The sequence below is a fragment of the Apis cerana genome, linkage group LG11, assembly GCF_029169275.1.
Source record: "Apis cerana isolate GH-2021 linkage group LG11, AcerK_1.0, whole genome shotgun sequence".
NCBI classification, from domain to species: Eukaryota; Metazoa; Arthropoda; class Insecta; order Hymenoptera; family Apidae; genus Apis; species Apis cerana.
Window position 1 is genome coordinate 12,235,733 of NC_083862.1, and position 26,625 is coordinate 12,262,357.

Genomic DNA, 26,625 nt, shown 5'->3' on the forward strand with positions numbered 1-26,625 from the left:
GGCAATAATTTATCATACGTATAATCTCCCAACATTGCAAAACCGATCGAAGGAGAAATATCTAGACTCGTATAAAATGATACTCGCAACGTCGAATTAACGAGAGGAATTTAAATCAGAAATTTAGAACAGAAAATTGCGAGCAAATATTGTAAAATTCTTTTCTAAATTTATCTTGAAATTTAACCTTTGGCATTCTAATAAAATAACAAGAATTCGAAGCAAACGAGCTAACAAATAAATTGACAACTTAACACTTTACCTAACTTTTTCCAAATTATTCGAGCGGAAGAGACAACAATCAAACAAATTCCTTTTTTTCACAAACTTCTAACTTCTCGAAATTGAAAAAAAAAAAAAAGAAAAAAATCGTATCAACCTAACGACCAATTACACTCGATCACTCGAGGAAATCCCGCTCGTAGCGAGGCGGCGCGAGAGGCGAATCGCGGCCATCGGTATCGAGCAGCGCATGTGTCCTAAAGCGAGAGCGTCCGACTCGAGGCGCCACGACGCCGGCGTCGCACGGCGTCGAGGGCAGCGCCGACGGCTCACCGCGACGAGGTGGATAGTCGCAATCATGCCACCACCCTGACGCGCGTCCCCGTATCCACGGTGCATGCACGTCGACGGCGCAAAGGTGGTAACCGAACGTGTACACATACATACACACACGTCTCCTCGGCAAAAACGAAAAACAACGTCGAGTAACGATCTCTCGACTCGTGCAACGCGACACGCGAGTAACCGGAACTGGAGGCCTCCTCGAGGGGGGGGAGGAGGAGGAGGAGGAGAAGGAAGAGGAGGAGGAGAAGGAGCGCAACGAGCGGAACCGTGAACACGGCTACGAAGGGCGCAACGAGCGCGAACACGGTGTGTAGAACGATCGAAAACAGGGGAACAGGGGTGGCGAGTGGACACCGGTGTGCGGAGAGGAAGGAAGGAGAGCAACGATCGACGCGACCACGGTGGCCCTCCGATGCGAGACGCCTCGAGGAACGGCACGGTACATACGCACAATACGTTCCTCCTCGTACCATCCTCGAACGGTTTCGAGAGTTCGAGACGAATTCGAGAACCGTGCCACGGAATATCGACGAACGTGTCGATCTGCTCGAGTGTCGAGTGCGTGTGCCGCAGGGGGGTTGCATGCGTGAATGCGGTGTGGCGCAGCTGCGAAGCTGCGCTTGACAAGTGTCGTCGTGTGCGGGACACGTGTGCGGAAAAATCGCTCAACGTGTTTTTCCACAATGCGTAGTGCGCGACACGTAGGGAGCAAGGGGGAGATAGATAGATAGATAGATAGAAAGATAGAAGCAGGGAGAGAGAGAGAGAGAGAGAAAAAGGAGTTTTCCTCGATGGAAAACTGCACGTGCGAGCTAGCCGGATCGATCGACCGGAAGTGCGAACCAGAGAGAGCGAGAGAGCGAAAGAGAGAGAGAGAGAGAGGGAGAGAGAGGGAGGGAGAGAGAGAGAGCGAGCTTTGAACCGTTCACAACCGGTGATGGTGTGGGTGGAGCGTGTGTTGGAGCCCGTATTCGCGGGCAAAGGGAAAAAGGGATAGCAGGGAAGAATGATCCTGGAGAGAAGAGAAATTCTTGGAGGTGGTGGCTAACCTCGCTTCCTCCTTCTCGATCTCGCGATCGGTGACACAAGCGGCTCGGCTCACTCGCGCGCGCTCAAAGTGTACGCTCTAGCTTCGTGTCCGCTCTATTTCCGTGTGTTTTCTTTGGTGATGCTTGCAGCTGCGCTCTTCGTAACGACCGTGGTGATTTTTATCAAGTATTTTTGGGTCGCGAGTTGTTGTGCCCGTTTTCCATTTTCCACGGCCCGATTCCATCCGTGGCTTGACCGTTCCTTTCCATTCGTAGAACTTCTCAAATACCTATATATATATATGTGGAGAGAGAAAGAGAGAGAGAGTGATTTGTAAATATACTCCAAGAATGAATTTACGCGGTGAAATAAGTGAAAAAGAAAAAAAGAAAGGATTGTATAAACGTGCGTGTCCCACATACCTTGGATTTCGGGTCACGGATGATTAAAGAAAACGTTGCCACCGCGATTCGTTAAATTTTTACCCTCTTACTCGTTTAACGGTTGTCTAACGGATCGATCTGCAAAGGAAAAGAAGAAAAAAAATAATGAGCATTCGAGAAGTGAAGTGAAATTAAAGAATTAAATGTGAATAACCGTACGCGGAACATTCTTTGCATCATTCTTTTTAATTATCCACGATAAGGGAAAACGTCTGCTCGTTTTTTTACATAAATCCTTCTCGAATACGAACACGCCAATACAGCTGTACACTGTTGCATAGATCGAATCAAACGATCATTCCTCTAATGTACACACACACAGGAGCAGCATTATCGTATCGCATATCCCTCGATCTCGGGAGAATCAACATCATCTCCCCTCGCGTGTTGTCACCGGCGATTCCTCAGGTGCTCCCGTCCGCCTCCCCTCCCGCGTCACGGCCGCGTGATATCCGCGATGCGCTTGTAGACGTGTATATACAGGCATGGACGTGTAACGAGTCTGCGACACGAGCGAGGACCGCACGATTCGCAGGTGCAACAGGCATGCGTGGAACTCGAAGGGTGTTCTCTCGATCCGATTCTCGCGCGTTAACGCTCTTCTTCTTCTTCTTCTTTCTTTTTTCTCCAAGAGCCAGGGATCAAACCGTCGTTGAAAAAAAAAATTATCAACGGAAAGATCGCGGAAGGATCGAAGATTTTTTTTTCTTTTTTTTTTCGGTGGAGGAAGATGAGGACGAACGGAGGGAGGGGAGCGCGAAGAGAAGTTGGCACTACGAACGATCGTTTAGAAGGAAAAACGATCCTCTAGGAGGAGTTATTTTAATAATGAGGGTAGACCGCCGCCTTTGTGGCAGCGCTCTCTTTTCTTTTCTCCTTGCCCGCGCCGACAAGCGTGTGAGCATCGTGTGATTATTTCTCGCCGTTGCGTGCAAACGATACGCCGCATCCGGAGGGGTGATCGATTAATTGATTTCTGTTATATAAAAAAGCGGGAGGACGAGTATTGGACGACGCATATACGTGTTCCACATCCTCGACATCGTAATCCTTCTCTATTTTGCATCGCCTTAACCTCCCGCATCGCACATCGTAGGATCGTTGACATCGAGGCGATGTAAATTCTAATAGATTCGAGGAAGCCTAGTTTTCGTTGGGGGAGGGGAGACAGAGAGGGGAGCGAGTGACCGACATCGCGTGTGCAGCATCAAAAATGCAACCTTATATATACATGTAGATATATATGTGTGTATGTGGTGGATATAGTTGGTTGGTTTTCCTCGATCGATCTAGATCCACATGTTTGGATTCAACATTCTAGTAGACACTTCGTCGTATTCTTTTGTTGAAAGAGAAAAGGACAACGGTCTTTCTCTCCTCTCCAATTGCTCGTTCTCTTCTTCCTTCTCTTATCCCGTTATCCGTAGATCTATGCAATAATCTTTTCGAGGGGAGAATCGAAAGATCGATTTCTTCCTTCTTTTTAACGGGTCTGATTGGTATCATTTCGATGGGGAGCGTATCAAGTTTCTTCGAATTTCGTTAGGAATTTTGGAACGATATATTCCAACGATGAATAAGGAAGCATGTAGGTGTAATTATTGATATTTCTCCTTACGCGTTCATTCAGCATTGACTCATCCAAACACGTAACTTCTCCCACGTACGAATTAGTAATCGCAGCAAATCTGAATGAACACTCACCCCGTGATATCCCAACACAATTATATTCTCTATTCCCAATCTTATTTTCTTTCTATTCGCTCATATATATATTTACACAATGATGCGAATTATACACAAACGGACGTCAATAAAATTATTATATCCACGCATCTCGATTCGGTGATCGCGTTACAAGTTCCGAGAAAATTCTATTTCTAAGTATCATCATTAATTTTTACGTGCACGCGTGCCACGAGACGGCTGGTTAATCGGGAACAGCAGCACCTCGATATACGTCGAATCACGCGAACGGATCCGAAACGGATCCATGATTCAAAGAAAGCTTGGGAACGACGAACCGTTAGAAAATGACCAGAAGAGGGACCCATCCACTCTGAATGGAAGAAGAAGAAGAAGAAGAAAATACTAAACAAAAGGAAAGACATCACTCTGATCGAGAATCGAAGGCGATCGAATCGCGCCGATTTTCCGCGAGTGGCGGCGGCGCGAGAAACTCCTACTATTTATAAACGGTTTGAACCCGGTCGCATTGGCGAACCTCTGTGCCCGCTCGAGCTGCCGCCTCGTGGGCCGCCGCGGCGTGGGGAACAATTCGCCACCCCATGGTAAAAATAGAAGCTCCTAGCCAGCTAGCCGAGAAGCTCGAGGCTAGAGCTCGAGCACGAGCGGCCGCTCTAGCAACGCTAGAGGCGGAGTTGGTGGGGCGGGTGCGGCGAATCCGTGTCTACCAGCCAGGTATCCGCGTCCACCCTCGCGTCGTCACGATGACGATCGTCGTCGTCGTCGTCACGATGATACGTTGCTCGATCCCTCGAAAGGAGGAGAATATACCTGCCATTAGTATTTTTCCGCTCTTTTCTTTTCCAAACGAGAAAGTGAGCAGAGATAGATAGGATCCTACCTCTCGATAGGATACCCAGAGAAGAAGAGAGGACTAGATATCCCCCGCGGATACTGGTCACGAAGTCTAGTGAATATTTTAAGACCGACGAGAGGCCGCATGTAGGAAGAGGCGGGCTGATTCACTGGCCGCCGTGTTCGCACGTAGGAGGACCAGGGAAACAGGGAGAATACCGGTGTTCCTTCTTCTTTTTCTTCTTCTCCTCTTCTTCCTCTTCCTCCTCCTTCTCCTCCTCTTCTTCTTCTTCTTCCCGACGAGCAGCAGGAGGGAAGGCCTAGAGGGCCGAGCGTTGCGCGCTCCTCTATCGGACGAGCTTTCGCGCGTACGTTTCGACGACTGGCCGAGAGGAACGGAGGCGCAAGCACAGAAGACCGAGAAGATAGAGGCGGAGGGAGAGAGAGAGAGAGAGAGAGAGAGGGACGGAGACAGACTGCGCGGCGGAGGGAGATGGAGCGAGAGAGGGCCACATTCCGAGCGGATCACGGATGCTTATAGAAGCGTTGCGTAACGGCGTCAGACGGACGGCGAAACCGCGGCTGCTGTTCTGCCCGTCGACAACTTTCGACAAGTTCGAGTTTCGAAAAACGTTCCTCTCTCCCGTCCATCCAACCTGCTGGAGAGTTATAAACGGGATAACCCCGGACTGTGCCCGATAGCGCGGAGTGTTGCCCCGTCCGAGAACCGAGAAGCCGCGGTCCCAACGCCAGATCTGCTCACCCAACCCTGGTCTCCTCCGTGCGAACGGAGAGGAGGATACGTTCCTCTCTCGGTGCTGGTGTCCCGTGGCGCGAAACGTACAGCTGCCTCAAGCTTCGCCGCGTTAGGGAGAACGGGTGCGCGCGAGATGGCCGCGTGTAGATAAAAGTCGATTCTTATAACGAGGAGGAATCGGCTGTGTAATCGGTGTGAAAGAAAAAGTGAGGAGGAGGAAGTGAAAATTATCGTGACGATTCGTCGAGTGGCAGCGGCGGCGGTGGTGGTGGCGGTGGTGGAGGTGGTGGTGGTGGTGGTGGTGGTGGAGTACGGTGGTGGACGGTAGTGGTATCGGGAAGATCTCGACGGGGTGGTGTATCGATTCCCGATTTCTCGTGCAGTTAGTGTTTCAAGGCCACGGAGGAAGCGGCCGCTCGAACTCGCAGTTTCGCGGTGGGGGAGGGGGGAGTGACGCGAGATCACGTCTCGCCGTTGCCGCCGTTGTGGTGGATCTCGCTTGGGTTCGAGGCTCGAGATTTTGCTCGTGACGATGCGATTTCTCTCGGCACCGTTAATACTGTCCGACTAAAATTAAACCGTGTCGAATCCTAGAGCGTTCTCGTCTAGCCTCGGTTCGGGCTGAATCTCGTATTTATAGATCGTACACAAAGAAGAGAAAAACCGTATCCTTGACATCGAAAATCGGAGCGGTCGATCGGCGAAATCGATCGCGAGCCGGCACCGCTCGGCTAGTTAGCTTTTCCATCCCCGGCTCGGGATCTCGTGTCGAGCCCTCGAGTCTCGATCCTCCCCCTCCCCCGCTCCCGTGCGAAGCAACGTTACAACGACGCGTACGTTATTATTACGCGCCAAGTTATCGTTACATCTCTTTCTCTCTTCCCTCTTATTCTCACTTCTCCCTCGCGATCGTCTCTCTCGCCGAAGAGGGGAATCGAGTCGCGCCGTGAGTGACCCGTGGTCGTTGTTGGGTGATATTGCAGAGGCGAGTCGTGGCAAGAGGAAACGTGGAAGAAACGTGGAGGCGGATGGAAGAAGGAAGGATGATGACGGAGGAGCGAGGTTCGCGAAGGAGGCGCGTGTGCGATCTCTGGTAACGGGCCGTCACCACCACGACGACGACGACGACGACGACGACGACGAGGACGAGGACGAGGAGGACGAGGAGGAGGACGACGACGACGACGACGACGACGGCGACGAGGACGGCGGCGGCGAAGACGAGGAAGACGACGAAGACGATAACGAAGACGACGAAGACGACGAAGAGAAGGTCGAGGGAAAAAGGGAGCGGCGCGTCCACGGCAACGACAACTAGCACGATAAATAAAGGGGGGAGGGACGAGGATTACGACGTGGGTGGTGGGGAGACGAGTTGGTGGTGGAGGAGGAGGAGGTGGAAGAGTCGGAAGTGGTGTCGAAGAGGATGCAGCAACAGCCACAGTCCGGCGAACAGTCCGGGGCGCCGAACGGGGTTGCAGGTGGTGGGCAATTGCCGCAAACAGGTGGCATAGGCTCGTCCCAACCTGGAGCGACAGGTACCGCCACGGCGGGGTCTAATCGCGCCCAGGTGAACGGCGGAAGATTCGATTTCGACGATGGCGGCACCTACTGCGGCGGTTGGGAGGATGGAAAGGCTCACGGGCACGGGGTCTGCACCGGGCCGAAGGGCCAAGGCGCGTACTCGGGGAGCTGGCACTACGGGTTCGAGGTCTCCGGCGTCTACACCTGGCCTAGGTGAGATCGAACTTTCGCCTTCTTCTTATTCATTTCTGGCATGCTTTCAATCCACTCGAGACGCCCCTCGCTCTCGAACCAGCGTCACGCCTTTCCCTCTCTCTTCGCTTCTCTCCGCTGAATTTTCATCCTGCGTATCGCCTTGCCAATTTCGTGGAGATTCTCCTCTGCTTATCGCGCTTTCGGATCTCCCTTAAATTTTTCCTTTTCACTTTGCCGTCCCTATAGTTCGTCTTTTCATTTTACACTTAACAAGAGAGTGGAAAGTGAATAAATACAGCTCGACGTGCATTCGCACGAGTGAAACGTCTCCTAAATCGACAGATGGAACGAGCCCTTTTCCCCTCTCCACTCTCCACTCCTTGGAAAACGCGTGGACGATGAATCAGATCCGAAGACAAAGATCCGCGAGAGAAGAAGGGGAGGGGGCGAGTGCGGCTCATTCTGAAACGGCGTCAATTCGAGATGAACGGGGGACCTTGACACGTATATATTGGTATACACGTACCTGGGGAAGGGCGGGAATCCTGAAAGTGGGTCACCGAGTGCAAGGACAACGAGTCCGGGTCACTGGGAACCGAGCCGTTTAGGACCTAGTTCACGGACGCGGCAGAGCGTCTCGCTCCTACCGAATTTCCCACCAAATTTTCCCTCTCCAACTCTGGAGGGGGAAGGAGAGAGGATAATAATCCTCTTTCCTCGATCGAATTTTCTTCCCTCTGCCTCCCCCGATTGTGTGCCTTGAGGGATGATACTTTTAATCGGAAGAGGAATTGGATCTCGTCCAATTCCAAAAGGAAAGTTTTGCTTCCCCTCTTCCATATTTCTATCGTGTTTTCTGAAAAAGTAAGAACGGGAATGTATGTATTTAAACGCGAATAACATACAACGTATATTTTTAAATAATTTTTCTCTATTCAAACTTTTCGATGGTATTTTTTGGGATCGATGCAAGATAGGAACGATGTTTCGCATTTTTGTTGCGTCGTGCAAAATTTCCTTTCTTTTTTCTCTCTCTCTCTCTCTCTCTCATTATTCTCCGATTAATCGAAGAAGAAAAAAAAAAAAGGAAAATTGTCGGACAACTGCTTTCTATCGGATATAAAAGCCAACTATATTCGATCCGTCGATCGTTCCGGAAGAAATTCTGTCACGCAGCTTTAAATAGTCCAGTGCAACGAGAGCTCGTAAATATAAGTGTTATTAACATCGGCTGACACGCGGCCGTTTCAACGTATAGGGGAATTGACCCACATTTTTATGTATTTTTAGTACCATCTTCGTCAATGGGAACGACGAGATTAGGATGAAATCGAAACAACAAGTCGCGCATCGCGAGTTCGCACAAATAATAATAATAATAATAATTTCTGAATTCGTCATAGCTTTCGATCCTTCTCATTCGTTTATTAAAATTCGCGCGTTACGATAGAGATGAAACTCGAATTGAATTCATTTATCAGAAATAATCTGTTAAATTAGGGAGAGGTTTTGGTAAGCAAGATTCAATTATTCGGATAATAGGTCATGTCGATGCTTTGGATTGTCCAAGAATATCAATATTGCCACTGTATGTCGAATGTCATTAGGACATCTGAACTATCCCAAATATCCAGATACTCGACTGTCTGTCCATCTGTGTGCACTTGATATACATATTAGAGATCCTAAATGTACATTTCTGCTTTGGAGGAAATTTTACGAATTAGGTCAATTCCAATTTACTTTATTTAATAGTTCTATTTCCTTTATCTTAGCTTTGTATTTAGATAGTGAAAAATCTTTCCTTTTAAATTTTCGAAGATATCCAGCTTCTTCTCTCTTATTTCTAGATGCAATCTTATTTTATTATGCAAATTTGTCGAATAAATCTTTTATGTTAATGCATTCGATGCAGATTATGCACATACGTTCGTTCCCAAAAGATGTAAAAGAATTTTACTTTATAATATTCGATTTTCTTTTCGTATATACAATTGTTCTACCATCAATATGCACAACTGTTTCCAATTTCGTTGCATTTTTCATCGTTTCGTAACTGTCTTTTGCATTTATCAAAACTCGATATTCAAGGATTCTCTTCGATTTTTTGAATATTGAATCTTGAATATATACGAATATACACAGAAAGAGAGAGAGAGAGACGCACAAATTCGTTAATTTAAAAATGTAAAAAGACATTACGTATTTTTCGAAACAGCAAGATTTAGATTGTATTGAAATTCTTCCTTGTTGCGAAATATCGAAACGGGGAAAATTTCTTCTGCCGGTTGTGCACGATATCGATCGGCCAACAACATTAATCATCCATGTAACAATTACGAGAACACGTAAATGGATTCCATGGCAGCGCGTGACAGAAAAATATCGCTCGAAATGTTCTTCGATCGTATCGCGAGCAAAAGTCACGCACGTTCGAATATTTTAATTAACTCGTAATACCCTACGTTTCCCTTCTTAATCCCTTCGTTTATTCTTAGAGCGGTTAATCCTTCGTGATATATATATCATATATATCGAGAAAATCGTACCCACTTTCGTCTAAAATTATTAACGAACGCGAGACAGGACAACTCGTATCGATTCCATTTCTCGATCTCACTACTTTTCGCTACTCTTCTTCGCCTCGCGTTAGAAATATTCGAAATTTCACAGATTCACGCAGCTAAATTTTACGACTTTATTCTCCACACTTCGAAATCGAAGCAAACGCCCAAAGATTATCAATTCGATTATTCAGATAAGAAGCGTTCTAGAATTAAAACAATTGCACAATTTCATAATCTCATAATTTCAAACGAGATTCAACAAGATTCTCATCAAATGATTACCGATATCCGTTCGTTCGATAACGAGGACCACGATTATTAACGTGCTCGTCCGTGAAATCGCCGCCAATTCAATTCATCGTTTCGCAATTAACGGATATTAGAAAGATCCTCTCGATTATTCCTTTCTTCCTTTTTTAATTCATTCGCGCAATTTGGAGACTGATGCGCCGCCGAGAAAGATGCTGTTCGGGAGAAGGGAATAAAAAGTCGACAATGGGGGAAAGGAGATAGGCGGAGGAGGGGGTGAGCTCGCGTGCGACCACGAGTATCTGGGGCGAGAGTGATCCCAGCCGCGTTTCGTTTCTAAACTGGAGCAAGGTCTCAAGCCGAGTCACGTTTTCCTAGGGATGGCCGATAAATTATGGGCCCTGGCCCATAACGGGTCGGCGAGGAAGACGAGGATCCACCGCGCGAATCCATTTCGACCGATTATTTTTATCGCGCGTCTCCTCTGTAAAAATATTCCTCCCCCAGCCGCCGCGTTTCGTCGTAAATATTTCCGTAAATTTGTTTAATTTCGTTTTCGCGTTTTCGAAATTTGGAAACGAAACTTTTTCTTTTTTTGGGGGAGTTGTTTGGATAGAGGTAGATTTAAGATGGAATTTTCTTTTTTTTTTTTGGAGATGAGAAAAGCGAACTGATGGCGCGAAAATAATAATATTTTCGATTAGAAGACGGATCCAGTTTGAAAATGATTAGTACGTGATTTTTAGTATGTATATATATTGTAAAAACGGGATATGCACGCGATATAATTTCAAACTAATAAAGTATTAATATAGATCGACGTGAGATTCTTTTTTTTTACAACAATTTAAATAGTAGCCGCAAAATCCGACATCAAAGGACACGCATATTTTTGATATTTTTGAAAACGGTGGTAATATCAAATTACTTGAAACATATCGTCGAATTGGTGGTTAAATTTAAAAATTTCATAATTTCTCACCCTATGTATATATATATGTATATATATATATCGTGATGTAACGTAATTCTCTCGAATTACATCGTACAAAACATTGAACAAATATCGGTGGACAAATTCGATTAACCAATATTCACGATTAATCTCTTGTCAGATTTATTTATTTATACTCCTTCACGTTTCGTATTTATTTTTCGAACAATTTCGTCCTAACTTTCTCACCTTCCTGAGGAGAGAAAATTCTCCTCGACGCAATTCATCGTCAACAATTTGTTAGTAGTTTTCCTTCCAAGAATGAACTCAAGAAAAATGCCTCGATAAATATTTTAATTGTTGCACGTTGATGACAGATTGGCGATTAGATGGAACGTAGTGTGATATACATATAATATGTAAGAATACTCATTTTTTCACGAATGTATAAATATTTATTAAAACGCGTATTATTTTTTTTCTTTTCGTGAAAAGGAGAGAGACGACGTTGAAAGAATTTGCCCTCTTTCTTCCCCGTGGCGCAATATCGAGGGAAAGAAAGATACTTTGAAAAGGAAAATTGCTCCTTCGGAAATCGAAGGATCCGTTTCTTTTCCGCCCTCGACGAAAGTCGACGAGGATTCGCTCGTGCGAAACGTATTCGTATCGGGGCAGCATCGGCGTTGCTGCGTGGAAAAGCGCGCACGGTGAAAGAGAACCGTGGTGAAAAGACCAAAGAGCATTTCGATAACGAGGTTCTCCTCGAGCAAAAGCTCTTCTCCTCTACCCAGTTTCATCCAACATTTAACAATCTTCCTGTGTTAAAACCCATTCCAAAAAATCGCTCGCTCCAATTTATTTATATTCTTTTATCGAAACATTTCTACCTAAATTCTCTTCTTCCAATCATTTCGATATACTCCTCAGTTCCATTTCTTTCCAAACGAACGACACTTCTCTCGATTAGTAGCGAAACCAAGCCAAGGAAGCCGAAAAACACACGAATCGAAGGGAAAAATCTCGGAAGAAAGCAACAAGTATCCCAACGAGAACCCTTTATTAATTAACGTGCGGGGGGCGTATCGAGTGGTTTTTCTTTTCGAGTGCTCGAATCCCGTTAAACGATATCGAATTTCAGCGGATCGGTTTACGAAGGCCAGTGGCAGAATGGGAAGCGGCACGGACTGGGCATGGAGACCCGTGGCCGCTGGATATACAGGGGCGAGTGGTCGCAAGGATTCAAGGGTCGATACGGTGTCAGGCAATCGACCACGTCCACGGCGAGGTACGAGGGAACGTGGTCGAGCGGTCTTCAGGATGGATACGGTTCAGAGACCTACGCCGACAGTGGTGAGTTCCGCTTTAATCCTATGCGTGTATATATACGCACACTCGACGTGCATACGGAACGCGTTCAATGAAGAACGATGGAAATTTTTTTGGATCCTTTGGCGCGCGCGTGGGCGGGGATATAGGGGATATATTCCGGTGATGTATATATATTGAAACTCGTGAATGGATCGCTCTCTATTTTTACATTTCCATGACTTTGATTTTGGGATTTTAAAGGGTTGGGATTTTAAAGATCGACGAAGCGAATGTAATGAAATAATATTCTTCTTTAAAACGTTAAAACTAATTCGTGAGTTCTCGATACGGTAGAGATGGATTGAAAATAGAAGAAAAAAGGGTTCTTCCAAGATTTTTACGTCGATATACAATTGCCGAGGAAAATTCGAGTATAATGTAGAGGGAGGGAAAAAATTGGAACGAAATAAAGCTGTCAGAGGCAGATCAAAGGACACGGCGTGTCCTGTTGTTGTCCGTGGGAATCTGTGTCAACTCCAAGTGACAGGACACGTGTCCCGGACGCCAGCACTCTTTCCAGCGTCGATCGATAACCGATCCGAGCCGATTCCTTTTTCTCCCTTTCCTCCTTTTCTGCCTTCCGATCTTTATTGTCCGCGCACGAATTTTTGCGTTCAATCTCGTGGGTTATTAATAAGCGTTTTAATTACTAATCTGTCTGCAAGAGGCACGGTTCCTTTTTCGCACGAAATCGGGCACCACGCCAATTTGGCCGCACGGCCAACGCAACCGGCTGTCGCACCTTCGCCGTCATCTTCTTCGTCGGTTCAATAATTAAATAAACAAAAGCAGCTCGATCGATCGATCCACCCACTCCGACATCCTTCGTCCTTTTTCCTCTCTGTTCCCTCTTCTCATTCCCTCTCTCGCCTCGCAATTTTCAATGCCCAGATTCGTCGAAATACGGATCTCGAAGGAATATCGAGGCAAATAAATTATCGATATCGAACGGTAATGAACTTCTTAGAGAGGATTTTCACGATAATTTCACGCGTTAATCAGCGTCGCGTGTCGTTGCGTGCGTGTCGCGTTCACCGACAATCCATCTTCAGCTTCATAATTCCAACCTTTGAAGATATCCCCCTTCGTAAACGTCACGTGGTGGCGGGACGTCGACGTTTTAAGGTCACGTGCCGACCAAATCTTACGTAAACTCTCGACCGATTGTACAAACAGATTTGCCCTCTAATTCATTCCAACCGCACGTAACTACAAACGCCGTTGCAATTAAAATTTTGACAATTGAAATTTAAGATTTCTTTTTACGTGAACTCGGGAATTATGGTCAGGCTGGGTTAGGTTAGGTTAGGTCGAGACGCAAGCGACTCGATGCAAAGAAGGATAGAAAGTTTAATTTACGACGCTAGTTGCTTCTTCTCGTCGATTAATCCAAGCGAGTCGAGTCGATCGAAATTTGCTCGATGATTCCCACAGACGACTCTTAATGTTTTCGCAAAGAGCGAAATTAATTCCACGCTCGATTCTCTGACCTCTGTCTCGCAGAAATATCTCGACGATATCTCGAACGAAATTTTCTAACTCTTACTTTTTAACTCGCTTTTTTTTCAAGTTTATAGATACGAAATTTCATTTGCTTGAATAACAAACCAAAATTCCTAAAAACCTTATTTGTCCTTTTATCAAAGAATTTCTGCTTAAATTCTATTTCTCTCGCTCTTCTAATTAATTTTATTTCCTTGGAAAAATAAATGCTTAGGAACCCTGATATTTGAGCAATTCTATTTTCCTTAAAAAAAGCGTTGACGTTTTTCTCAAAAAAGAAGAAAAAAAACGACGACTCTCAGAGACGATTCATCATCGTTTCCAAAGAGCGAAACATCGATATCAAAATTAATCTTACCTAATTTTCATCTCTCCGAACCGTTCGCAGAAATATCCTTTCTCAACGAAATTTGTTTTAACTCTATTCCTTACTTTTCAATCCTTTCCTTCCTCGACGAGCGGAAGAAAAGGAACGATAAATAAATCCGCGTCCCCGTTTCTCGTTTCCGGCCCGCGATTTATTCAATATTCATTTTCTCGATCCACGGAAAGCAACGGTCCCAATCCGCGCGACAACTCGTAAAACAACTTTTAGATCGGCCGCGATAAAATCACACGTGTGTGACTCACATTCCAACTATTCTCCCCGCCGTTTCGAGCATCCACGGACGACCCCGATTCGCGCGATCCAAAACATCGACGCGCGACTCTCGGAAAAAAGAAATACGTAATATCGTTGTCCCGAGGAAAAAGGGAGAAAAGTGTGGTCGATTTTGCGTGCAACAGATGAAAAGATTAGCTAGATCAGCGATGATCTGTTTGGGAGACGTTTGAAGGTTGTTTATAAAAAGAGAAAAATCTATTTTTCTCCAGATCTGGAATCGGGGCACGGGATTAAAAAACGGGTCTATCTATGACAAGGATAAATCAGAAGGATGAGTCACGTCCATCCAACGATACGAATTTATCTCTGAAAAAAATAACCAACGTGGATACGATTTAACGCTTCTCCGAAAATAACCGAATTATCCGCGGAAACTACGTGCAATGTAGCTACTGGTGTCATTCGAAATAGAACCATGTTAAGTATAATTTTAGATGGACTGAGACGAAATCGATATCCGATTGGCCGTAGCTTTAAAATAATCCCGGAAAGGGAACGAACGACTTCTTTCTTCGAAACTCTCACGCGAATATTCGAAAAAAGTGGATCCAATTTTCGATAAAATTTTTTCATACCTCTCTGCCGAGTTCGAGAACCCCCAAGGATGAATCTTCGAAAACAAAAGTTTCCTCCTCCCTGCACAATCTAATCTCGTTTCTCTTTGTCCACTTTGCTTCCCGATCTTCGAGAAGAGGAGGCGAATTGTTCCATCGATTTTCACCTTTCCTCGAATACGTGTGATATTCGCTTAAGGGAATGAGAGATAAATCTCGTTCGTTGCCGAAGCGAACGTTGGAAGTAAATTGTTGCGCTGCATTGTTGATGCCTCGAGATCGATCCACCACCAGGGATTATTACATCTGCTGAGAAATATAACTGTGATTACGTGAGTTACGAAATTACGTGATCGACCTTGCCTTTTTAATACATTATCATAATCTCAATTTCGACCCCTTTTCACGCACCACTTTTAAGAAAAAAACGATCGATTTTTCTACCAACAATAAGAAAACAGCCCAACCTCTCTTGCCGCCATCCTCGATTATTAATTTCACTTCGAACTAACTCTTATCTTAACCGGGTGGAAGAAGAGCGAAAGACAATGGAAGAGAAAAAAAGCAAAAAATAAAGGAGTAGAAATGAGAACTTTCTCGGAGTGGGAGAGAGAGAGAGAGAAATAGACTGGAAGGAACGAAAAGTAAAGGAGAAGAAAAAGTAACTGGGAGCAGCGTTCGCGGCGAGTCGCGAAGTGTTGAAAATGCGAGAGGAGAGAAAAGGGAAGACGAGGAAAATATGAGGAGGGAGGGGTGGGGAGACAAAGGATGGGGAAGGAGGGAGGAGAAAGTAGAGGCGGGTGCAGATAAGTTTTATTGCGTTTCATTTCGCCCGCTGCACTTGAGCGCTTTATTTAGAGTCGAACGAGCCAGCTGCTTGCTCCTTCTCCGCTCCCTCTCTCTCTCTCTCTCACGGCGCCCCGTGTCAAGGAAGAAACGCGGGACGATGATGTATGCCCGGCCCTGTTAAATCGTTACTCGAGGAACGGCCGAGTAACTCGTCTCGTAACTCTCGAGGATGGAATCACGCGACGAGGGAACCACCGATCCCTCGGTTCTCTCCGGTTCGTGGCTCGAGGAAGGAGACCCCGTCCCCTCCTCCCCGCCACCCCTCGCCCCGTGACGCAGGAGGCGTGCAAAAGGGTGACACGTTATACGAAAATTATATTACGCAAGCCGGCTGACCTAGAAACGCTTCTGCGATCCTCTTTTTTCCGGCCATGGAGGGACGCTTCTTTCTCTTTCTCTTTCAATTTTTTCCCACTTCTTTCTCTCTCTCTCTCTCGCTATTTCTCTCCGCCTGTTTTCGAGATGCGTTTCGAGCGATCGAAGGAAGGAAGAGATTAAAAGCGACGATTTATGAAAATCGCCACCTCTCGGAGTGGTCTCGATCTTTCGGATTTATTTTTGAAAAAAGGTTCGGTAAATTGGGAAATTTTTAAACCCGAATCGAGTTCAAGTTCTAATCTCCTCCCCGAGAAAAATTTGTCCGAGAAAAATTGGTCATTCCCGAAAGTGAGAAAATTCAAACTCAGTGGCAGGTAAATAAATGGTTCCGGAACGGCAATTTCGACTCCTACAACGATCGTGACTCGAATACGGAGAACTGGTCACGTGATCGTCTTGCGCGCGCGAAAATAGCGCGATCTTTCTCTCCCGATCCGCGACCCGTCACGAGACCTTCGTGCACGTGCTAATTAAACCGGCGGAATTTAAAAGAACCCGCTTCGTATTCCGCGCGACGCTCCAACAGTTGAGCTTCACCTCGGCTTTTTTTTACGAGCAGAGAGGAGGCGAATGGCGTCGTAAAGCTGAGCGAACGTGTCCGATTTGCCTTATCTCGATTCAGCCTCGTTCAGAATCAATTTCGATCTCGCATCGTTCCAACGATGAGAAACCGAGTACCAAGTCGAAGTATTTTTGGGATAGATGGGAGAAAGTGTGATTAAGGTATACGGAAAAGATGTTGCTAATCCTAACCATTAATATCTATTTAAATATCTATCTGATCTATCCGAAGTGAAAAGTAGGTCTTGCCAAAAATATATATCTCGATAAAACGAGAAACCCATCGTTTATTTATTAGGGAATATTTTATTAAAAAATTCCTAGAAAAAACGTACTATTGCCCTTCCTAATCGAATGAAGAAAAGGAAGGGAAAATAAAAGTTTTATTCGAGGACCGTTTGCAACGAAATTAAAGTTGGTGGAATAACTCTTCTCGGCGACGGTTTCGACCGAGCCACTTTAGCAGCGCCGCCTGCTCCAATGATTGATAACTGGCCCAAGGATCGATGGAAATCTGCGATGCAGCTGTGCGCGAGCTGTTTCGCGAGAATACGCGTCACGGTGATTCGAGATACACGTGCGTAAGAGCCCGGCCAAGTTTGGCCTCGGAGAGGTTTCTGCGCGGTGATAGGCGACCAGGAACAATGGAGAGGATTGTTTCTATTATTTGCCTCCTCTTTCTTCGCCCAGCAAATCAAGAGAGAGAGAGATAATTTTAACTCGGAGTGCGCGGCGAACGAAGAGTATCGGAGAATTTCTTGGAGAATTTCTCTCTTGAAAGAGACCTAAACATCGATCCAGGGATGGAAATTTGTAATTTAAACCCTTGCTTTATTATTTATTCTTCTTCTTTCTTCCCCCGCTTAAATAAATTCTACTGTTAATGCATCGTGAAGAACTTTAAGGTTAAATTGTTGCTGAAACGAGTTTTATCGTGATCATTAATTCTAATATATATATACATATTCCTTCCATCTATTCGAAGAAGATGAATGGATCGGAGAGGAGAACGAATCGCGCATTTCTTGGATTTCCAAGATCGTCGATTACAAAACCTCGTGTGGGGGAAAGCGGAACGAAGAGAAATAATCCATAATCGGGGTGCAGCAGCTGCTTGGACAACCGCGCGAGTGTGAAAAGTGGCGGAGGCGCACGTAAAACCGCGGATGGGGAAGGGAGGATATCATGGTTATACTTATGGCTTCCGCTGGAGAACTCCACCTTTGGAGCAATCCCGTTTGAACCCTTCGATTGTTGGTCAAGGCTATCGATCTCTCTCTCTATCTCTCTTTCGAGCCTGGAATAAAATTATTTAATGCACGGATCGGCGGAAGAAAGGAGAAGGAAGAGAGTATGGACGAAGAAAAGGCAAATGAATGGGAAATTGTCGCATCTTTTATCCGACGAAAAAAGAGGATGAACGAATAATTGTCGTTTGAAAGGCGTAGAATTAATTCGAGAGACCATCTTACATATTTAAAGGTGGAAAAGAACGCGCAAATGCGGAAGAGGAGCTTGGCCCGTGTAAACGAGATTACTAGTCGTCGAGATAAAACAAGAGTAATTCGTTTTAATCTCTTTCTCTTACGTTTCGAGATAACGGTGCGTCGAGATCCATCTCATGAAACGGTGTGACAATCATTTAACGGACGTAAAAGAGAAAATACGTAAGAGTGGAAAAAGTAATAGTAATTAAAAGAAGGAGAAAGAGGAGAGGATCTTCCCTGCTTTTCCGCAATAAGATTCTTATCTCTCGTTGAAGCTGTGAGAGCCCTCCAGCAAAGATTATCCCGCGATCGAAGTTAGAAGAAAAACGATCCCAAAGAAAATTCGTTTCGTCTTGATTTTCGGATCGAAGATCGAACATTTTCATCCTCGACGAATTCGAGGCAAATTTTCAAAAAGATGATTCTTGGAAACGTATGCTTTCCGTCGAGATTAAAACGTTTGTACATTCTTTACGTCGTCGCCGATTCGCGAGATGATCTGTCGAGCAAAAAGAGAAGAATAAAGGATTGAACGAACAATTTGATTTAACAGCACCGTTGTTAAAATATCTCGTATCTGTGTAACGAGAGTTTTCTTTTGATCATATATCGTATAATATATTCGAGGTTATGGGACAAGTAAGAATTTTTAGGCAATTTATTCTTAGAAATTTATCTAGCGTCAGAATTATTAGCTTATTCCATTGAAATAAGAAGAAGAAGAAGAGGAGGGTTAAATTATTCTTTCGAGAAACTGCATTCTGGAAGAGTTACTTATTAAACGAAAGGGAAAAAAAGAAAAAAGATTAATTAAAGCTGGTAATTCGGGGTCACGATTCATTACGCGAGTATCATGGAATAACAGCGCGGCCGAATATTTCGTAAGCGTACCTCGTGCTTCATAAATATTGAACGAGCGCCGCTGCACACCACCCTCGAACAAGAATGTCGTTCGTTTAAATAATGGATGCCCCTCGAGAGGAGGCGAAAATCGAAGGAACGAGCCCCTCTCTTTCTCTATCTCTTCTGCGAGAAGAGAATTCCGTTTCCAAGGTGTCCCGCGTGATGAATGCGAATTCCTGCGCGTGTTACGAATTAAAGCGGCTGCTCCAGATCGATCCCCTTATCGAGAAATTATTACCACGTCTCCTCTTTTCTTTTCTTTCCCTTCGATCTCGAGCGAAAACGGAAAGTAAAGTTTCGAGATCTCGAATCGAACACGTGTCCGAGGATTTCGATGCGATTTCACCAATTCCGTTTGACGAAAACGGAGAGGAGAGGAGGAGGAGAAATATAAGTAACGAAGATAATGTTTCGAGCGCAATTTTAATACGAGGCACAGCCTGACTGCAGGATAGTTATCGAGTGCTTTCTATTTTCACGTCGAATAACGTGCAATCGATTTCAAAAGTGTCCGTCCTCTTGAAAACATTTCTTTTTTCCACGAATCGAGAGTTGTTTGGAGAGCAAATCTCGTATTTTCATCGCCACGATTCTTTTTTTACGCGAAGAACGTGGCCGCTACTTTTTCTAAAATATTCTTTATTCGAGAAAACGAAACGTTTCCTTCGGGAAATAACCTCCTCTTTCTCCTCTTCGTCGTATTCAGTTAACATAGCTGTGTCAATTGGTCGGATCTCCGAGGCTCTCGGTGTTAAAAAAATGCGGGACCACCGCCGTGGGCTCGAAACGTTACGAGGAAGAAACGCGTGGCCAAGATTTATCGCCGTTAAAAAATAAATCTGCTTGCTTCTCGGTGCTTAATTATCGCCCTTAATTAAAACTCGACGCGAGGAATTCGCGGAAGATGGAACGCCGCCGCGGGACTACTAATTTATCCCCCATTTTTCCCGATTTTCAAACTGATTTTTTCCATTCGTTTCTCCTCTTTACGTATTTTGTTCCAGTGGTTAAGCGACAGATACTAATGATAACGATTTTTTAAGTAAAAATCTCCTCGGTTTGCTAAACTCGATCCTTTTTCCGAAGCTTGATTTTCTCTCTCTCTCTCGAAGAATGGGAGAAAAATATTTTTGAGAATTATCGGAGAGATGGTATATCGCAATCGCTATCGAACAAAGCAACATAGCGTGTTGCAATTTTCGTTGCAACATTTTAACTGGTGGATCGCAAAACCGTTACGAGAGATTCATTAACGAAGCCGCGGCAATATTTATACGTTGCGTTCGCAATAATTCGCAAGTTGGCGCAACGATTAAGGCCGCAAGGCGAGGCAAGATAGATCGGTGGAAAAGTCAAAACAACGGGTTGGAAAATTAATAACCGGAAATTTATTTTTCATCCGAACGAAACAAGGTATAAAACAAGGTTTCGTTAACCGAAACCGTTTTCCTAAACGAGAAATCTCCCGTTCCCTCTCCCTTCTTTTTCCACGGTTAGTTACGGGCCACGTTATTCTGATCATACGCGCGTCATTTGGCAGCACCGGTGATACCGGCGCTCCTACAACAATGTTATAAATCTGCGTCAGCCCGTTACATAAATATTCGCGTTCTTTAGATTAACGGAACGTGTATAATGGTCTAATAATAATATCGACACGTTTTAATGACGGTTTCACCCTCCCGTTTCATCCCTTCGTTAAAAAAAGGAGACACGATCGAACGCCGCGATCTAGAAACGGCCATCTTGGCTTCGTCTTTTTATTTTCATTTCGTCAATGAAATCTATTATTACTATTATTATTATTATCGATGCAATCCTCCGTCGATCAAGCGAGCGAAATCTCTCTCGGGTCGTCTTATCGTTCCTGGCAAAAGGAAAAGGGAAAAAAGAAAAAAGGAGGTTGGCCGAAATATCGTTGGCCAACGAGGAGATATTTTCGTTGCTCCATCGTTTATCGAACGTTCGAACGAACAAGTGACAGAAGGCACGGTCGTACACGTGTCTCTCCTTCTTTTGTACCGCTCTCTCCACGCGTGTATATACCCTACCCGACCGATAGATATTAACGGTTGAACGTTTATACGTTGTAAACGCGTATATAACGTTTCTCTCTCTCTCTCTTTCGCGCTGGCAGCGAGTCGAGCTTTCGCGGCAACCTCTCGTTACCAAAATTCCCTATTTCAACCAAAGTGGACGAGCTCGAAATAACGATCATCTCTCCGTTCGAGGCAATAATACCGAGAGAGAGAGAGAAAGAGAGAGATAAAGAGAGAAGAATGGTTGGCCAGAACGAAGAATTCGAATCCGTTCGCCTCTTTTATATCCTTTTATACCTGGAGATACGCCTCGAGAGGAAACTTTGACGAAGTTTGAATGCCGCGTCGTCCTCCGGGAAGATCCATCGAAATTCCAATCATCGTTTCAAAGGGAAATTGAACAACAAACGGACGGAGTGGCGCGTTTGCCATATTCCTTCCACCTCGATCGCCTCTCTCCCCTCCCCCTTCCTCCACGGCTGACCGTTTTAAGCTTCTTGGTCGAGTTAAGGCACTCTCCAAACGCCATTCCATTTCTCCCGTGGCACGTGGCCGACGCATTTATTTATAAATACCAATGCTGCCGCGCACACGCGTACGTACGTGCGGAGAGTGGGCAGTGGTCGAGGCGATCTTTTCCTCGTGCGGAGAGGAAGGAAGGAAAGAAGGAAGGAAGGGAACCGCTATCAATCCTCATTGCTCTCGCTAATAGAGTTCCTCAACCTTCCACGCCCCGTCGATAAATCGAGATGGCGATTCCGACCTCCTCGTGGCGACGCAACATCTCTCCTCCTCCCCTCGAGAGAAGTTGGAACGTTCGTAGAATGCGGAGGAGGAAAATATATGGGATTATTCTCCGTATACGGGAATGTGCGGCGAATGGTTCTACATTCGATCGAGGGGAAGGAATTTTGTAATAGTATTTGGATCGAGATGGAGGCGAGGCTCGTTCGTCTATCTCGTGAAACATGTAACGTTTTAGAGCCGACAAATGGGCCGATCGTTGTAAACACTTGTTGCGAATCGATTGTTCGCTCGTCTCGAGCCCCTTAATCCCCGAATTTGCCTCTAATAAAAGAATTTCGAGATAAATCGAAAACCAAGAGATCGTTCACGCTGTGAATATCGCGTTGACTTGTGTCCATGTTCGTTTGAAAATTATGAAAAAAGCAAAGTCTTAGAACGTAACCTCGAATAAACACTCGACGATAAAAGTATTTTTTCGCGAGCGACTAGTTTCTCGGAATAACTTTCGATTTCGACTAACTTTAAAAAAAAAAAAAAAGAAACTTTCGAGAGTAGTTTTGCTTTCAAACCGGAAAGGACAAATCTCTAAAAAGAAATGCAACGCTCCTTTTTAAAATACAATCGATATGCACGAGAACTGTTCCCCCGATTTACTTATCGTTTACAAGTCGAAAACTTTGAAACGAGCCTCGAGAGAGAGAATCATCGAGGAGGAAACGAGAAGAACAACGGCCTTGCGAGACTTGGAGCGTCGATGCAATTAACCATCGTCCATCGAGGAGGATCTCGTTCACGCTAGGAACTCATTCGACCCATTCGAGGACAGTTCGGCTTTGCGAAGGGAAACGATTCACGCTTCGACGACGAAAGCTCGCCGCTTTTTTTCTCCTCCAATAACCAACCCCTCGATACTCGTACGACGCGCAAAGCTGCTCCTCGTTTAACCAAGGATCGGCTTTCGTTGATAGAACCGGCGACACCTACTTGTTCGAACTGTCGTCATTTCCGTTTTTCGTCTCTCTCTCTCTTTCTCTCTGCGAAAGTAATCGTTACGGTTTTAGACTTGCCTTATTTTATTATAAATGAACGATCATCTTTTTCCTTCTTCTTTTTTTACCACGATGCCACACATCTTTGCTTCCCCCGCATCCCTCATCGAAAGGAGCACGAATCTCTTCCTGTCGCGTTTAATTACTCGAGTTTTAGATAAAACTTCTTCTCTCGACATAACGATAAGTGAATTCAACTCGATAATTAATCGATTATGATTTTCACCTGTTCTAATGTTGTAAAAGTATCGAAAAATTCGCCACGTAACGTTGATAGCCTGCAATGGAACATTGGATTGGAAGGAATACCAAATCAGATATTACAATTATTGAAATTATACTTACGAATGATTTAATATAAACGGAGAATTAAATTCTAATCTTCGCGTAGAAGGTTGCTGAGAAAAATCGTTATCATTATCTCAGAAATCTCAAAATCTGACTCTAAAATTTGCCATGTATATAACAATTTGGATTGGAAGGAATCGCAATATCAGATATCACAATTATTTAATATAACACAGAGAATTAAATTCTAATCTTCGCGTAGAGGGTTGCTGAGAAAAATCGTTATCATTATCTCGCCTCTCAGAAACCTTAAAATTCAGAAACCTCTAAAATTTACCACGTATATAACAATCTGGATTGGAAGGAATCGCAATACCAGATATTACAATTATTGAAACTATACTTACGAATGATTTAATATAAGGAGAGAATTAAATTCTAATTGTGCGATTTTATAAATAGAAATTTAAATAAATCCACGTAAGGAATTGGCGAGAAAATTCGTCGTCGTTTCCTTCTCGCTTCTGAAAGGCATCTAACAATCGATCCAAATAACTGTGGCGACCGAAGCGGGAAAGCGACAATAGATGACACGAGTGTCAACATACGGCTCGGTCTCGTCGGGCATCCGGCAAGGTTTGAAACACGAGAGAGCGAGAGAGGCGACAAGGAGGCGAGGTCAGGTATACGAAATCCGACCTGGCCACGAGGCTGGCCGCGCTCGTTCAGGTATCGTTCGGGAGAAACAAACAGAGACGAGAGAACGACATGCCCGTGGGGTGGTTAGGGACGATCTGGTGGAGGCTGCGGACCGAAATACACTCGCACGGCCGATTCTCACCAGCGCAACCGCTGCTCCGCGTTTGCACGTTCAACCGACCACCATCTTAGACGGTGGCCAAGCTATTTCAGGCGGGCCAGGCAGTGCCATGTAGCGAAACAGGATCGTATACCGATCTCTGTTTACCCGTGGACAACGGAATCTTCTTCCGACCAATTTCAATCCCCTCTATTTTCCAAATTTTTCCTGCTAAGGATTTTATCACTGCGTACATTACTTTTTTCCCTTTATTCTTTGATTTCAACTTTTCTCCAAATCCACGCATCGAGTTCTCTAATCTTAACACGAGCGGATTTCAACATGTCTCTCGAAATTTCCCTTTCATCGATTTTGTCAGCCGGAATTCTTCGATCGATCGATAACGAAATTTTCACTCGTCGACCCATTTACGCAAAGAAAATTCCTCTCAAATTTATTCAAATTCTTCTTCTCTCGCAAAATCATTATCACAGATTTTATCGACGCTCGGAGTTTTCAGAGTTTGTTCGAATCGATCTTCGACGTTGTTGATTCAGTTTTTCACGATTTCTCGAGAAAAAATAAAGGAAATAAAGGATGTGTACGCGAAAAAAAAAGAAGGCAGACACGGCCGATAAATTTTTCACCGGCGAAATTCACCGATGATTATTTTAGCGCGAGATCCCTCCTCCTCCTCCTCCTCCTCCTTCTCCTCTCCCCCCGCCTCGTCGAGGTTCCCCCGCGTGTCGAGGCCTGCGTCGAACGAAACTTTGTGCGGCTCGATGGCCGCGATACCTCGTGGCACGACGGATATAAGCCAGAAAGGGTCTTCACCCTCGTAACCTAGCGCGGAACAGGTTGGCCGGCCGCCTCCTCGCGCGAGGAAGCAAGAAGTAAATAGGGAACACGGCTCCCAGAGTTGGAAACTGATAAATAGATGAACGTTTTTAGGATGGGCGTAACGCGAGAGGCTGCTTCTTTCCATCGTCAAATTGAATCTCGAACAGAGTTTATTCAGGGAGGAGGGGGGTAAGATTTGCGCGAAATAATTCGCTCTTGAGAAAATAGCTGCGCGTTTTAGTTAAGATCGGACGTAGAATTTTACTTCATACGGTTAATGGGATTGAAAAATCTCGATTGATTAATTAAGCCTGGATGAAACACAATTTGAATAAAAATCGTTTCTCGAGAGAATGTGATCGAAAGCACGATAATAATTACACGATGGGATTGGATAGATTCGCCAATGACGAATAAGACTCGGTTGGGGCAACAGATCAGCGAAATTTGAAATTTGACGTGGATTAAAAGAAGCATTCTTGGTCGAACGAGACGAATTCGGGATAAGCGGACGATGTCTCGAGGAGGAGGAGGAACGAGAAAGCGAAATTCGATGCTGTTCGAGTTTCGCGAAGTGGAGCAAAACGTGTCCGCGAAGCGGATTCGGCGGAAATTCAATAACCAGTAAAAGTTTCCGTGGCGAGAGGGGAGGCAGAAAAGGATCTCTAACCCCTTCTCGCCTTCCAGACGAAAGAAACAGACGAGACGGCGTGAAATTAGAGACTCGACAATAATTAATCTGGGTCGTCGGTGGAGGATCGATAGGCGGCTTTAAGTTGAGCAGAAAAATCAAAGCGAGGAATCAAAGGTGAAAAGTTTTATTCGAGTAAATAACACTCGTATATCTATTATTCCACCTTGTTTGATTCTGGATCGCCCTCCTAGTCGATATCCACCCCAAATTCGTGGATGGACGGACACCGCGTCGACGTGGGACCCTTTCGTCCCGAGGCGTTTCCAACAGAAGAGGCGTTGCAAGAGTTGACCCGAATAACTCGAGCGGTCCACGAGACCGTCTCTCGCCGTTTCTACGAGGGAGTTTTAATCCCCGTCTCTCTCTCTCTCTCTCTCTCTACGATCCGGGGAATACGTAGAATATATCGAGCAGGCAAGAAGACTAATTTCCATAATTGCGTTACGAATTCGAGACGACGAATAGCTGGCGTCCTTCGTTACTCGACCGAGCTTCTTCGCATGGCGCAATCGGGAGAGAGAGAGATAAGAAGGGTACGAAATTTACGATGTTATCGGACGAGCATGCGTGAAATGCGCCATCATTTCCACCAAGATTTTGCAATACAATTGCTCTCCGTAGAAGAGAAACAAAGGGAAACGGTCGCTCTTATCGGGAGATAAGATAAAAGAAATTTTTACATCGCTACGGGGAAACCGAGCTCGAGTTGTCTCTGGAGATAAAAAAAAAAGTCACATTTCTCGGAACGTCGAAAATAATTCTCGAGAAAATTTCGTGGAAGGAAAGAACGATTCGAGGATTTTGTTGCGTGAAATTCTCGAGGCCGAAATTAATCAAGGGGGAGGGAAAGAGAGGGGAAACGCGCGATGCAATTTCGTGGAGCTCGCGTATCGGGGCGGTTCGAACGCCGTGTCGAGAGAGGCACGGCGTGACCCACTTGCTTTAAACGCTGGCGAAATAGTATTCGCTGGTTGGTGAGAAGGGAGACTCCGGCCCGTTTCCATATGCACGGTCGGCTGCAATAATGCAGACTCCATTTTCCTGGCCCTCTCCATACCCTCCCCAGTGGACCGATCGATCAGCGGACCGAGCCTCC

At 45.2% G+C, this 26,625-nt stretch overlaps 2 protein-coding genes across 43 annotated transcripts in view; one reads left to right on the plus strand and one right to left on the minus strand.

The window, feature by feature from the left end:
• Positions 1-26,625, minus strand: part of LOC107995054 (uncharacterized) — a 121,725-nt gene that overhangs the window by 66,602 nt on the left and 28,498 nt on the right. For 6 of the 41 annotated variants that reach the window (XR_009831943.1, XR_009831951.1, XR_009831953.1 and 3 more), the window contains 2 exons: positions 2,019-2,117; positions 1,617-1,885 (listed from right to left, as the gene is read on the minus strand). The exons of 2 other annotated variants lie outside the window; for them this stretch is intronic. The gene's annotated coding sequence lies outside the window, so the exon portion shown is untranslated. Of the gene's footprint in view, positions 1-262; positions 1,886-2,018; positions 2,118-2,198; positions 4,557-4,626; positions 4,978-14,916; positions 15,424-26,625 lie in introns of those variants that run through there. 33 more of the 41 variants (XR_009831957.1, XR_009831954.1, XR_009831968.1 and 30 more) reach the window with 20 other exon arrangements.
• LOC107995051 (junctophilin-1) overlaps positions 6,764-26,625 on the plus strand; it is a 34,586-nt gene continuing 14,724 nt past the window's right edge. For both annotated transcript variants that reach the window (XM_028665422.2, XM_062081943.1), the window contains exons 1-2: positions 6,764-7,074; positions 11,945-12,156. In XM_028665422.2, coding sequence (XP_028521223.1) covers positions 6,764-7,074; positions 11,945-12,156 — 523 coding nt within the window. The remainder of the gene's footprint in view (positions 7,075-11,944; positions 12,157-26,625) is intronic.